This window comes from Tympanuchus pallidicinctus, unplaced genomic scaffold (genome assembly GCF_026119805.1).
Source record: "Tympanuchus pallidicinctus isolate F22 unplaced genomic scaffold, pur_lepc_1.0 scaffold11, whole genome shotgun sequence".
Classification (NCBI taxonomy): Eukaryota; Metazoa; Chordata; class Aves; order Galliformes; family Phasianidae; genus Tympanuchus; species Tympanuchus pallidicinctus.
The window spans coordinates 20,639,313-20,654,518 of NW_026294627.1; the positions used below are offsets into that span (position 1 = coordinate 20,639,313).

Consider the following 15,206-nt stretch of genomic DNA (forward strand, 5'->3'; position numbering starts at 1 on the left):
AAATGTCTTCCATGCACTACCTCATAGTCACAAGAACATGTAGTTTTTCTTACAACTCATGAACTCTAAGCAACCTGATCTAGTTGTAAGTGTCCTTGTTCATTACTGAGCTGTTGGACTTGATGACCTTTAAAGGTCCCTTCCAACTCAAATGATTCCATGATAACTCTCTCTTCAGTGTGCAGAAAAGTACACACTGTTATAAGATATTGCCACTTTCTCTTATGGATGTTTGAAAAGTAAAGTATTACTTTCAAAAGTTCTAGGACAAATCTGTGTAATTTAAGCCTGTGGTGTTATGATCAGTAATCAGGAAAAGGAACTTTGTTAACTTTGGAATGAACAATTGGGAAACTTTGGTGTATTTTCTTTTATATTGTTATGATGCTTTCATTACTAATTAATCTGAATAATTATTTTTGTTTTGTATTTGTTTTGTATTTTGTATTTGTATTTGTTTTGTATTTTTATGGTAGTAGATAAATATAATGATGAAATATACAGTAAGTATTCTATTTATGATGCTGTATTTCGTTAAACAATACTAGTTTTTAGGACAGATGGAATTCACTGATGTGAGCTGCTTTCTTTTCAACTTTTTAAGATGATATTTTTTCTTGGTCCTGACTATAAAATTCTCCTCAATCACTATGAATTTCATACTTCTTTAGGATTATGGTGTATGAGAATTCTGGGCCATTTTTTTTAACACAAAAGCACATTGTAAATACACAATTTCTTGCTGAGAACCTTTGTGTATTACCGCAATAGCATTTGTATATTCCTGCAATAGCATTTGTATTGGGAAAGATCGTAAATTATGTTTCATTCATCATATTTACAGAATAACTGGTTATAAAACTCTTCAGAACAACGTGAAAACATTTAGCTTTCGTTTTTTTGCATTTACTTTAATATCTTAGACATAGCTGGCATATTTTTATTTTCTCTTCCAGACGAAAGGTTGAAATCATGCATACTCACAGTCTTTTCACTCTTCTTGGAGAAAGGTTGATGCTGCATACAAATACAGTGACCGTTACAACATATAATACGCTTTATGAGGTACAAATTATTAAACATACAGATTTTAATCTCTATGATAAAATTTATGGCTTAATTAAATTTTTATATAACCTTTTAATACTCTTTGTGCTTTGAAATATTCTGATTTGCAAGACATCTGAGAAAATTTTAGATAGAAGTTTTAAGAAAGATCACTTTTGCTCAGAATTTTGCCACATTCAGCTAAACAGGAGTTAGCAGTGTGCTCAGGTGGCCAAGGAGGCCAGTGGCATCCTGGCTTGTATCAGAAATAGTGTTGCCAGCAGGAGCAGGGAAGTGATCGTCCATCTGTACTCAGCTCTGTTGAGGCTGCACCTGGAGTACTGTGTTCAGTTTCGGGCCCCTCACTACATGAAAAACACTGAGGCCCTGGAATGTGTCCAGAGAAGAGCAACAAAGCTGGTGAGGGATCTGGAGCACAGGGCTTATGAGGAGCAGCTGATGGATCTGGGGTTGTTCAGTCTAGAGAAGAGGAGGCTGAGGGGAAACCTTAGCACTCTATACAGCCAGCTGAAGGGAGGTTCCATTGGTGGTGGGGTGGGGGGAAGGCTCAGCCTCTTCTCCCACATAACTGCTAATAGGATGAGAGGGAATAGCCTCAAGTTAAGCAAGGGGGATTCAGGTTTGATATTAGGAAAACTTTCTTCATCAAAAGAGCAGTCAGGCGCTGGATTGGGCTGTTTGATGGAGTCACCATCCCTGTGGATGTTCAAGAAACGTTTAGATGCTGTACTAACAGACAAGACAAGGTTTACTCAGAAACACTGGTAATAGTTAGACGGTTGGACTGGATAATCTTTGAGGTCTTTTCCAACCTTTGTGATTCTATGATTCTGTGTTTTGACTATTTTTTAGAAATGTCATACTTTTTACATGTTGTTTATAAAACTTTATAGTTTTACGCAGGGCAATATGGCAATATAATAGAACCTAATACTTCAGTGTTGATCACTAAAAAAGAAAAAAAAAAAAAAAGTACCAGAGACCTGTTCTTCTATGCTAAAACTTTTGTCTTTCGAAAATTGCTGTTTTTCTTTTTCAACTAGTAGTAAAATGATAGCTGAACAAAGATACTATCTGAGAAAAGTAAATGTGACTTATGAGCATTTGACATGTGACATATGAGCATCCACCAGTTTCTCACAGAGACATAAGTTTTAATGGTAAACATTTTAGCTTATACATTATTGTTCCAAAACCATTTCTGTATGCCTTCAAATGCATACTGTCAAACCTTCAGTTCTTTTTCATAAAATGATAACTTAAAAATTGCAAAGATTCTATTCTGAGGATTTTTTCACTGGGAAAAAGAAAGTGGTTTTTTTTTTCTTTCAGACACAGAAAAATGTAGTGGATACTGAGGATTGGTTCCTGAAAAGATAGAATTCTGTAGGAATACTTGATGAGTGCTTGTATTTGGAATTCTGAATCTGTGTCATGTAGACAAATTTCTGCTATGTTTGTAAATGCTTGGTCATCATCTGTTTACCAATGACATACACATATGCCCATGTATTTTTTGCTGTACACATCAGGTGACTTCTCTGGCTTAGTAAGCTTATTGTGCTGTGGCTTGGCAACTTAAGTCTCTCTGGATGTTCTTCCAATATCTGTAATGATAGCCCATTCCTTCCCCAGTTTCTAGAAGATCATCTTGCCCTTAGGAAACCAATTAAAAAAGCATTCATCTCCATCGTTTTTCCTACCATGTTTCATCTGTCATCTTCAGAAGTAGCACAGCCCTCTTTTTTTGTATTTTCCTTGTGTGATTTTATATCTGCAGCTGATTTTCAAGATACAATCTTTGGACTTCCGAACAGATCCAATCAGAATCCGAACAGATAGAGCAAGAATAATCCTATCAAATCTTGGTCCTATGACAGAGTTAGACAATTCGTTTTGTAAAAAGTATTTCAACAGATGACACTGTAAATTTCATAGTGAAAAGATCTAAATGTGCTCTTACCAAATTTGCTGAACCTGTCTGTGTGAAGGAATTGAACCCCAAGTTGTATATCCTCCAAATTCCCAGTTAGATTGTTAATATGTGAATCCCAGACATACTTCCAAGTTAATATTAGTTTTTACACAGCATGATCTATAAGTAATATGCTAATTTGCTGGATTTTACAACTGTGTTTAAAAGAAAATAAACAAAATCAAATACAAAAAAGACCCCAGAGAGAAGTAGTATCTTTAAACATACAATCTGAAAAGTCTTCACGCATGAACATGCTCAGTTGAGAATATTGAGGTGGTATAGTTAAATTTCAGTCATTTTGAAAAAGCAACTTTTTGCTCCGAGTTAAGGGATTAAGAAAAGGAACTTTATAAAAGCAGTACCTAAATGCCTTCATTTCATGTTCACAAGTATTTGTCTTGAATTTTATGATTTTTGAGCATACTATTTGACCTTATTGACTTCAGTCTCTGTTTTCACTCAAATTTTGATGTCACCTAATTTAATACATTTCTGATAATGTTGTGATAAGGCTGTGAATCCATCTATACATACTTGTTTTCAATCTGCATTTAGCAGATTAAAGTTCTTTGAGAAATGGGAAGATGCTTGAGTGACTAATTGCAACTCAAAGGCACTTCAAAGCTTAAGTTTTCGGTTATGTTAGCTTATAGTTAGGGCAGAGCCACAGGACCACAGCAGTACAGAAGATTTACCCATGGACTGTTGTGGTTATTTTCAATATTCTCTTACAAGCAAGCATTTGCATTCTATATTAAACATCAATACGTAAAAACCCACTCAAAGATACTGTGTTTACAGATGATATTAGTTTGATTATTGATTAACGAATGAGCTAAGAGTATGCTTCAAAATAAATATGAATTACCAGTAAAATGATTTAATTATATGTTTTGTTTATATAGTTGCTTAAATATATTTCTTGGAAATCCAGCATAAACACCATGAAACTTTTAGCTTACTCTTCAAGGCAGAGTTGCATACGTGGAACCAGTGACAGGTAGCCTGGTGCAAAACGTGTGGTTTTGCCTCAATACGGGCTAATTAATTTTTCAGGGACAATTTGTGAAACAGGATACTGATCTGTCTTTGTGATTATGTCAAATAACATGGCTATTCCTATGTAATGTAGTATACAACTACTCCTCTCTCCCAGCTGAGGAAAACAAAACCCATTTTCAAGAAATATTAGGTTTGGATATGGAAGGAATATAAGAAAATATCTTTGGTTATATAGTGCTCATGAAAGAATTTTTGATCAGTGAATAGGAAGGTTATGAATGAAGGATATTTTTATAAAATGCAGTTTTCTTAAAAAAATATTATTTATTAAAACCTTTTTATGTTCAAATGATATCCTTTTAAATTAGCAGAATAGAAAAACTAGCTTGGAAGGAACTTCTGGAGGTTGCCTAAGTTAAGTTTCTGCTCAAGGCACAGCTAACTTTAAAGTTTTATCATGTTGCTCAGCGTTCTCCCCAGGCAAATTTTGACTCTTGTCTCTTGTTCTTTATTTCTGAAATCTTCATTCCATTTCTGAGAATTCCTAATTTTGACATGTTTCTTACAGCAGCATTAAAATCAGAACTGAAGTTTTCTGAAGGGTGATGAGTATTTTCACTCTTCCAGAACCCTACCACAGATTTACAAAAGTAATACCAAGTTAACATGGCAGAAATGCTTAGATAATCTACGTACTGCTAGAAACTCACTCTAGTTTATTATTATCATTTATTGCTACTGCAGAGATAATATATCTGTTCTGATTTCAGTTCTTGGAAAAAAAAAAATGTTTGTTTTGAGAGCAGTAATGGGAGGGTTGATTGTTGGTTTAGGTTTATCTCACATTCAATATATACACAGAGTATCTTAACTAAACAGAAGTAAACTTGTTAATGAAATACTCTTGCATTTTTAACATGTCCCACCATTAATGGATCTTAAACCTGAATAAGTTATTGATTTCACCAGCTTTCTGATTAAATAGCATTAAGTCAGTTTCTGCAGTTGAAATTTATAGGAAAGCTACTTTTGGCTCACAGCAAAATTTAATCAATCGGCTTCACTTTTAATGCTGGTTGTGAAAACTTCTATAATCTTTGTTTAGTATAAAACATTTTACTAGAGATTTTCTTAAATGTAGCTGATGTATTTATTCAACACCTGTGTTGCAGTTCGTATATTAGAGTTGCTGTACACATTTGGTGTATCTTTGAACTGAGACAAATATGGTGATTTTACTTACTGTAACAAATACATACTCACAGTCCAAACAACAGTAGATACAATCTGACAATAGGTATTCTGTAAATAGGAATTACTTCATTAGGAATTTGCAAGTGTTTCAAGCAAAAAAAACTCTACCCTTTTTATCTCCAGTGGTCAGGTGTTAAAGACTTTAAGGTGCTAGAAATTTTGAAGAGATTAAGGCAAAGTGTGAGCATTGGAATAGCATCTTAGGCAGTTCTCTTTGCATTGCTAATATGCTTTGTCTTTCTTTGAGAAATAACATTTCAAGTCAAACATGAAGCACAGCACAGAGATTACATTTTTCATAGTGTATCTCTTTGAAACACCTTGGATATTTATTGAGCTATCTAATAAAACATCAGCTTTATTCTGTTCTTGAAGAATAAAAATATTTTCTCAAGATTTTGGATATGAAGTTGAGATGTGGCTATGATAAATGGTGACCTTAAAAAATAATAATAATAAAAAGATAAGCTGTAGCATTTAATTAAAAATTATAAACTTCTGTGTTTTAGATTTTGACGGAACAAGTATGCACTCAAGTTGTTCATAAACCCCATCCAGAACCAGATTCTACAGTGAAAATACAGAATCCAAGTAAGAACTATATATTATTTTTAAACAATAAAGATATTACCTTGATATTTTATTTTCTTTGAAAGGATGTGGCACATGAAGCACAAATAATTAATTAGCATCTATCAAGTGTGCTTGGGTTTCAGTTACTGTTTACATTCATTGCTGAAATATAATTGCAATTAATTTTATGTTAATTTATTTTGTTTTTAAACCAAATGTTTTTAAAATGTGTGATTGTAACTAATTTATTCTTTCAAAGTGATTCTTAAGGTGGTGGCAACACTGTTAAAAAACTCCACACCAAGTGCAGAGCTGATGGAAGTTCGACGTTTATTCTTGTCTGATATGATAAAACTCTTTAGTAATAGCCGTGAAAACAGAAGGTATGTCACTGTGGACAGTATTTTCTCTTCCTTCACTTGTGAGTAATAGCAATCTGTTGTATTATACGTAGAGTTGTATACTCTACAGTTTAAATGGAATCTATAAAAATTAATGTAATATGTCTGTGGTAGCTTTTCCTTATCCCACAAATAGTATTTGGTTATTCTTTTATGAACATAATTTAAATTTTTATTGACCCTGATGTATTTTCTAGGTTTTCTCTTACCATTGGAATTACTTTCAGAGTAGATGCACCGTGTTACTTTTCTCCTGTTTTAACCATCATAATATTAAAATAAAGAAGCTTTCTTTGGATATATTTTGACCTAATTATTTCACTTTAGATGTTTACTTCAGTGTTCAGTGTGGCAGGACTGGATGTTTTCTCTGGGATACATTAACCCTAAGAATTCTGAAGAGCAGAAGATCACTGAGATGGTTTACAACATATTCCGTATTCTCTTGTATCATGCAATAAAATATGAATGGGGAGGCTGGAGAGTGTGGGTGGATACTCTTTCTATAGCTCATTCCAAGGTAAGAAACGACTGGATGTTTTTATATGCTGGTAACTCCCGCACAGTGACTAGTAATGTATTAAGATTTAAAGTGATTTGGTGCCATCTGGTGGCTATCTCCATACATGTCAAGGTGGCGTTTGTAAGATTCTTGTTAATTTTTGTCCAGTGTGATACAGCATGTATTCATCCACATAATCTCTTCTTTCTTAAGGTCACATATGAGGCTCACAAGGAGTACCTCGCAAAAATGTATGAAGAGTATCAAAGGCAAGAGGAAGAAAACATAAAAAAGGGGAAGAAGGGTAATGTAAGCACTATCTCAGGTCTTTCATCTCAGACAACGGGAGCAAAAGGTGGAATGGAAATCCGAGAGATAGAAGACCTTTCACAAAGCCAAAGTCCAGAAAGTGAAACAGATTACCCTGTCAGTACTGATACAAGGGACTTGCTTATGGCTACAAAGGTGTCTGATGATGTACTTGGAAGTACTGAGAGACCAGGAGGAGGAGTGCATGTAGAAGTTCATGACCTTTTAGTTGATATAAAAGCTGAAAAGGTAGAAGCTACTGAAGTAAAACTTGATGATATGGATTTATCACCAGAGACACTAGTAACTGGAGAAAATGGTGCACTTGTAGAAGTTGAATCACTTCTAGATAATGTATATAGTGCTGCTGTTGAGAAGCTCCAAAACAATGTTCATGGAAGTGTAGGTATTATTAAGAAGAATGAGGAAAAAGATAATGGTCCATTAATAACTCTGGCTGATGAGAAAGATGAACCTTCTACTAACAGTACCTCATTTCTCTTTGACAAAATACCTAGTCAGGAGGAGAAACTTCTACCTGAACTTTCAAGTAATCATATTTCCATTCCTAATGTGCAAGACACACAGATGCATCTTGGTGTAAATGATGATTTGGGATTACTTGCACATATGACGGGTAGTGTAGATATAACATGTACTTCAAGTATAATAGAGGACAAGGAGTTCAAGATTCACACAACTTCAGATGGAATGAGTAGTATTTCTGAGAGGGAGTTGGCTTCATCATCTAAAGGATTAGAATATGCTGAAATGACTGCCACAACTCTTGAGACAGAATCTTCTGGTAGCAAAACTGTACCTAATGTTGATGCAGGAAGTATAATATCAGACACAGAAAGATCTGATGATGGTAAAGAAGCAGGAAAGGAGATACGGAAGATCCAGACCACTACCACAACCCAGGTAACTTTCAAGTGCTGTAGCTATATACATCTCTTATAATCACTCTTCTTTACTTCTGGATGCATTAGCAGTTTGAGGTCTGAGAGATTTTTGAAGTTTTTTGAAGTATATTTCCTGCGTAATATGACAGGTGTCCATCCTGCAAGCCAATTTGCTTTGAAAATTTCTAAATTTCTTATCTTTTACATCTGTGTAAAAAAAAAGTGTTGTGGTTGTGCATACTTTAATTAAAAAAAAATAAATAAATAAGCTAAAAGAAACTCATCTACATCCACTTCCCTTATTTTATGCAGACAGATTAACTATTGCTTATAGAACTCTGTTTTAGGCCTCTTATTAGCATGTCTTATAAGATTAGAAATATCTCTATTTTGTTATGGGATACACATAGAAGTGTTGCTTTCCTCTCGCTAGACCATTCTCAATGTAGTTTGTCTTATAGCACTTTAGTACACTTTCTCCTTCCTATACAGGAATGCTGCCAGAAATATTCACCACATTAAATCCAAGCAAAGAAAGGAGTTAATTTAGGGAAAGTGGAAAAAAAACTGTGATTTGAGTTCCAGACCAAAGATCATCACTAAAAGAAGAGATACGTACTTTCTTCTTAGGGATTTCTTCTGTTTCTGCAGAACAAAATTAATTTGCATATTAGAACTGTTGATAGACTCTAGGAAGTAATCAAAGATTGCTTTTGAGAATGTTATTGAGTGAAAAACTTGATTATCTCCAACAAATTAACTATCTTACTTATAATGCCCATAATACACAGCACTATTTTTCTTCTATGATTTGAAACTGTGAAACAGCCATTACTTACAAAAACTGCTTTTCTTGGTGCTGTGTAGTATGTACCATAAAATCATAAAGTTTCAGAGTTGCACTGAAACGTACTATTGGTTACTCTGACTAGTGGGTCCTGAAGTCTCTCTCCTATGGAAATAACTTTTCTTCTGAACAGGAGAGCAGATAGAATTCAAAACTTTCCCTAGGTAGCAATTATAAGAAATGCATAGAGTTATTTTGTAAGCATTTTTCAAAATTATGAAATTCCTCATCACATCAGGGACAGAATATCAAGCACTGTGTAAATGTTTCTGTGTTTGGAAGTATTCTGTGTAATAAACAACAAGTCCTGAAAACTCTCGATAGAAAGATTGATAGGAACTTATTTGTGGTCTTAAAATTAAGACTGTTAATAACATTCAAACTGATAAATGAGAGAGAATGGACAAGAATAAGAAAAAGGAGTGGATAGTTTTTATTTCGAAATGATTTTTTTTTATTACAGAGTAAAAAGCAACTGAAAGCATTCATCTGCTATGCAGTGATATATACAAATAAACACTGAGTTAGTAAGATGTCTTTAATGATTTCATACTGCTGTCAAACATTCTGTTTGTGTATGACTATTATGACTTATGACTATTCTGTCCTTTAGCCTCTTTGATAAATTCTGCCTACAGTACTTGAATTATAAAAACTCCTCAAGCCTTTAACTATATGTTAGGATTAAAAATTATATGTAAATCTTTATGAACTTTATAAAAACATTATAGGACATTATAAAAATATTATAGGATAGGAAAATGGAAATATTTTCAAATTGCCTCACCCTTACATTGACAGAAAATTCCTTACAGATCATTTGGATTTGCAAATTGTATAGAAACTAAGTAAACGTCCAAAGCACAACTGTTAAACTTATTTACCTCATTTGATTCTCCATGTGTTACTTAAATTGCATTTATTTCCCACTAAAATCCTTGATAAACCACAATGAATTTGTTTAAGCAATTAATACCTCTTTTATAGTTTTCTCAAAAAAAGTGTAATCACCAAAATTGTCATAATCTTTAAATCAGTTCTTTACATGTTTTGAAATACCCAATGAACTGTAAGTATAGTTAAGTAATTTCTGTTTAAATGAAGTTAAAAGTTTGTGGTTTTTTTTAATACAAACGTATTAAATATTGAAAATGGATTGGAAGTAGTTGTCTTTAAGGATCTGTTCCAACCTAAAGCATCCTATAATTCTACCCAAGGATTATCATTTTCATGAGTAAAGAACAGTGATAAAATTACAGTTAGATTTGATTGCAGCATATATGAACACTTTAGCTTTGATTTCAACAGCTTTGAGACCTCGGAAAACACTGTTTGGTTTGTTTTTAAGGCTGGCCACCCAAGTAGATAGTTGGTTTTCATGGTCTTTTGAGCACCATACATCAAAGATACTGTTGCAACTAAAGCACTATTGACTAAAACTACTCTGTTCTGTTATGATTATGATTCCATTATTGCAAGTATCGTGGAAAATGCATATAGTTGTATCCAAAAGGGAACAAGTGGTATGAGAATGGCTATGCTAACTTAAATTTTTCTAAAAACATACCTACAAAATCAGTTCCCCGTCTTATCAGAATGTGGTAATCATGTCTTACTCAAATGAAGTGAAGGGAGGCAAAAAAATACCCAACGAACTAAAGATGGGATCTAACGCATATTTCAAAAAAGATTTAATGCTTCTATCAATGATAGAATCATAGAATCATAGAACTGCTCAGGTTGGAAAAGACCTTAAAGGTCATCAAGTCCAACCACAAGCTAGCCATCCTGCCCTACCTCTAACAATCCTCTTCTAAATCGTGTCCCTGAGCACCACATGCAAACCGTTTTTAAACACATCCAGGGATGGTGACGCAACCACCTCCCTGGGCAGCCTATGCCAGTGCTTCACAACCCTTTCTGTAAATAATTGATTCCTGATATCCAACCTAAACTTACCCTGGTGCAACTTGAGGCCATTTCCCCTCGTCCTGTCACCTGTCACCGGTGAGAAGAGACCAACCCCACTCTTGCTGCAATCACCTTTCAGGTATTTGAAGAGAGCAATAAGGTCTCCCCTCAGCCTCCTCTTCCCCAGATTAACAGCCCCAGTTCCTTCATTCAAATTGTAGGTCAAATGTCAAAGAAAATAAAATAAACTTACTTCCATGGTCTAAGTTATGAAACAATAAAAATAGAATTGAAGACATACTATAGAAAAATAATTAAAAAGATTAAATTGTTAGCTAATTCTAAGAAAAAAGAAAAATCATTATTTGAAGATCATTCTAAGGAAAAATAATAGAACATAAAAGCCACCACGATACAGATCCTAATAAGACAACCTGAACGCAGGAAACAAGAGTCATAAAATCCGCATCTTCTACCTGTTGGGAGAATCTAAAGAATGTCCTGAGGATCCATAAAACTGTTAATCTATTAGCAAAATGTAACAAAATTGTCAAAACTCTGTTTTGGAGAATAGATTTGATTCTCTGACAATTCTGCTAAAAATACCAGATGAATAAACTGGCTTTAGAAAATGATGAACTGTATGCATAAGTACACTGATATCTTGAATCCCAGCACTGTGTAGTTTTTTTCAAATTCTGAGTAAAATATTCAAGAAAAATTGTGCTAGCTGCATAAAAATAACAGTTGTTTCATATGACAGTTTTGTAACTGCTGACCTTGTACAGGCTGTATTTGGTCTTTTCTGTGATATTTCAAGTGAAGAATGTGAATAAAAAACTTCAGTGAATAGCTGAAAGGAAGGCAAGTTACGGCACTGCAGTGCTGATTGATTTGGAGTAGCAGCTTTAGTAAATGATAGTACCTATGTTGAATTATCAGTATCTGCTGTGGTATGGGCTTGAGTTCAGCATTAGCCTATCCTTTCTCACAGTCTGTAATCTATCCAAAAACACAATACAGAAAAATAGCATGACTTCTGACCTTCTTGTTAATACAGGCGGTACAGGGTCGATCTGTCACCCAGCAAGACCGAGATTTACGTGTTGACTTGGGATTTCGAGGGATGCCAATGACAGAAGAGCAGCGGCGACAGTTTAGTCCAGGTCCACGCACAACTATGTTTCGTATTCCAGAGTTTAAATGGTCTCCCATGCACCAGCGTCTCCTGACAGACTTGCTTTTTGCACTAGAAACAGATGTACATGTTTGGAGAAGGTAAATGATTGCTTCTTATTTAAATCTTGTTCTGTGGTTCTGTCAACAAAGAAAAATCAGATGTGTTGTAGAATGGATGTTACCATGATAATGGGAAAGGATAGAGTTGGCTTAAGCTGAACTGCTTTTCTAAATCTTTTATCTATTCTTTTCACTCTTTCCCACCTTATAACATCTCCTTATCCATGGGTTCAGCATCCATTTGCTTCAGAGACTGTGTAATTCATATATACCTGACTAAACTGAGCTGCTGTCTCAGCATATGTTTAGCACTAGAGCTTCTCTACCTGCAAATCTTACAAATGAAAACTCTGTCCTATAAATTTTTCTAAGGGATCACCTTTTGTAGATGATAATTTTATTTTACATGCCAGCTTCTGGTTGTAGTTAGTTTTTCTGATTATGTTACTTCTAATAACAAGTAGACGATTTTCTAGGTTTTTGCACACTTTATCAGAACTTGTTGTTACCAGTGCCCTTAAGTTGCCCTTCAGTATGGTAGACATTGTATAATCTCATTTCCAGAACAGAATAATTGATTTACAGAAAAGTTTACTTTATTTGTTGCAAAGCACCTATTTATATTGCATTTACTTTCTAGTTTGATTTACTGTTCTGTGGCAGTTGTTGGAGGATAAGCAATTTAATTTGATTTAATTTTTTTTGTAGAATATTTTTTGTAATCCTTTGCTTATGTGACACTTGGAGGTGAACATTTTATTTTGCATATTTTCAATTGAAGTTTTTAATTTTTGTTTTCTGGCTGGCAAAAGGTTGTTTTGGAAAAAAACATAGTGTGAATAGATTCAGAATTCTTCAGTATTTTCACACAACTTTTTATATTTTGGGGAGAACTGTTTCATGGGACAGTTTCTCACCAATTTGTTGTTGACATTACAGGTAATAGCATATCTGTCTTGCAAAGTTTTGTCTAATGCTAAATTTAATATTAGTTAATAAAGTTTATACTAGGTCAAAATATTACCAGATTATTGGTTTTCTGCCTTAAAACACTGTCAGCAGGTTTCTTCAATCAATGATACTCTAATAGATTAGCCTTTTGAAATTACAGTTTAATAAAGTAATGATGAAAAGCTCCTGCCTAATTTCATTAGGAATTTTGAGGGCTACTTTAAATGGCACTGGTGCAGTATGTTGAACTCTGTTAATGAGCTGAATAATAACTTTCACACTGAAGAAACAGTCACGTTGCTTACAGTAGAACTGCTTCTGAATTAAAGTACTGCATGATGGGAATAAAAGGTTTTGAGCCATTCTTCTCAACTGTGTGTCTGAAACAAATCCTAGTGTGAAATTAGGTACCAGTCAACTTGTCCATTAGACTACAGCTTATATATATATATGTTTATATTTTTGACAATGTGCATGGAAAACCTTGTAGATAAGGATCTCCTTTAATAACAGAGAAACATTTGTGTTCTGATTACAAAGAATAAGTTTGAACTTTCATTTCAATTATTTGGTTTTAATCTATCCTTTTGTGTTTGTGTTCTTGCAGTCACTCCACAAAGTCAGTGATGGACTTTGTCAATAGCAATGAAAATATTATTTTTGTACACAACACAATACACCTCATTTCCCAGATGGTTGACAATATTATTATTGCTTGTGGAGGAATTTTACCATTGCTATCAGCAGCCACTTCCCCAACTGTAAGTACAATATTTCCACCTAGTGGTCATATTAAAAATCATTGTTAGTAATATAAACTACTGTTTGCAGCTGAATTTATTTCTTTAGGGAATCCTCTCCACTATCCACTAATTCCTTTCAAAAAAATTGAAGTTTTTATTTGAAACTTTTAAGCTTCAATACATGGAGTGTTCATAGTTTTTTATCATAATTTTCACTTGAAATATTAATTTTATTAAGGGAGGTAGTACTAAGTAAGAATATTAATATTTCATATGTATTTAATATTTTATTTGAAAGAGAAGACCATTATTACTATGGTTATGAATCATGGCTACTCTTAAGAAAAGTCACAGTTCATGATAGCATTGATATTCATAAACCTGTTTTGCATGGCCAACATATTTGCATGCCAAATGACACCAGAAGTCACCCCCTCACTACTTGCTCTTTACTTCTACCAGTAGGTACCGACCTTTCCTTTTTTTTTTTAATTTTGTCTTGAAATAGTGATGTTTCTATCCACTGTTATGTTCTTACTAAGCTGTAAGTTCTTAGGTCAGCACAGCTCAGGCAGGTAGAGTAGCCTTATAAAATGCTTCATGAAAGATGAATTTTTTGTTAATATATATTGTATAATTGTCAGTAGTAATACAGTATTTGAATGTGAAGTCATTTTTGTGCATATAATATCAGCTACCATCTCTTTCACACTAAATATGTTATCTGGAACATCCCATATCCATTTGCAGCTAGTACTGATCTTTGAAAGGGAAGAAAATAAACATAGGAGGAACAAAGATGTTTCTATGAAGTGGTTAGTAAGCACTAAGGGTTGCCAATGTAATTTTGCAACACAAGCTTAATTTCTTGTTATAGTAATTAAGCAACAGAGATTACATTAACTCTCATATTTACTTCTTGTTAGATGGCAAAAAAAAAAAAAAAAAAAGTTTTGCATTTTTTTAGTGAAGTATATGAATGTATTTATTAGCAACTGATTGAACATCGACATGATTTTCATGGCTAAATGCTGTTTCTGTACTATCTTCATTGTTAGCTAAAGAAATTACCTGCTATTAGCAAAAACACAAGACTCATAGGAAAAACTTCAGTCTGCTACCTGTTGTCACATCACACTAAGATTGCTGAATAAAAGATTTTGCATGTGTTACCTTTTAAAGAATGTTGGCACACCTTGAGATGAAAATTGTACTTTAGATAAAAGGACATGGGGAGATATTTTTGAAAATAAATTTTTAGACAGCATTTGAAAGTGAAAATGTTTTCTTTGCCATCTTTTATATTAAAAATATAGATTAGGCAAGCACGGCATGAATTAGGCTGTAATTCCATTGAATGGTCTCAGTGCTTTTAGTTTTTTGTCCTGGTTTATGCAAACTGCTTCTATAGAACAGTAATTTCACAATTCACTATTTAGTTTATTCTGGATAATGTGTCTGTGTATATGTATATATACTGTACAGATTTATATACTACATAGCAATTTGTTAAAATAGTGGAT

The 15,206-nt window shown here is 33.7% G+C and overlaps 1 protein-coding gene across 11 annotated transcripts in view; it reads left to right on the forward strand.

Annotated features, from left to right (window-relative positions):
- NBEA (neurobeachin) overlaps positions 1–15,206 on the forward strand; it is a 457,907-nt gene that overhangs the window by 132,868 nt on the left and 309,833 nt on the right. For all 11 annotated transcript variants that reach the window (XM_052670998.1, XM_052670989.1, XM_052670990.1 and 8 more), the window contains exons 18-24: positions 957–1,065; positions 5,812–5,893; positions 6,135–6,258; positions 6,604–6,796; positions 6,992–8,011; positions 11,811–12,028; positions 13,548–13,701. In XM_052670998.1, coding sequence (XP_052526958.1) covers positions 957–1,065; positions 5,812–5,893; positions 6,135–6,258; positions 6,604–6,796; positions 6,992–8,011; positions 11,811–12,028; positions 13,548–13,701 — 1,900 coding nt within the window. The remainder of the gene's footprint in view (positions 1–956; positions 1,066–5,811; positions 5,894–6,134; positions 6,259–6,603; positions 6,797–6,991; positions 8,012–11,810; positions 12,029–13,547; positions 13,702–15,206) is intronic.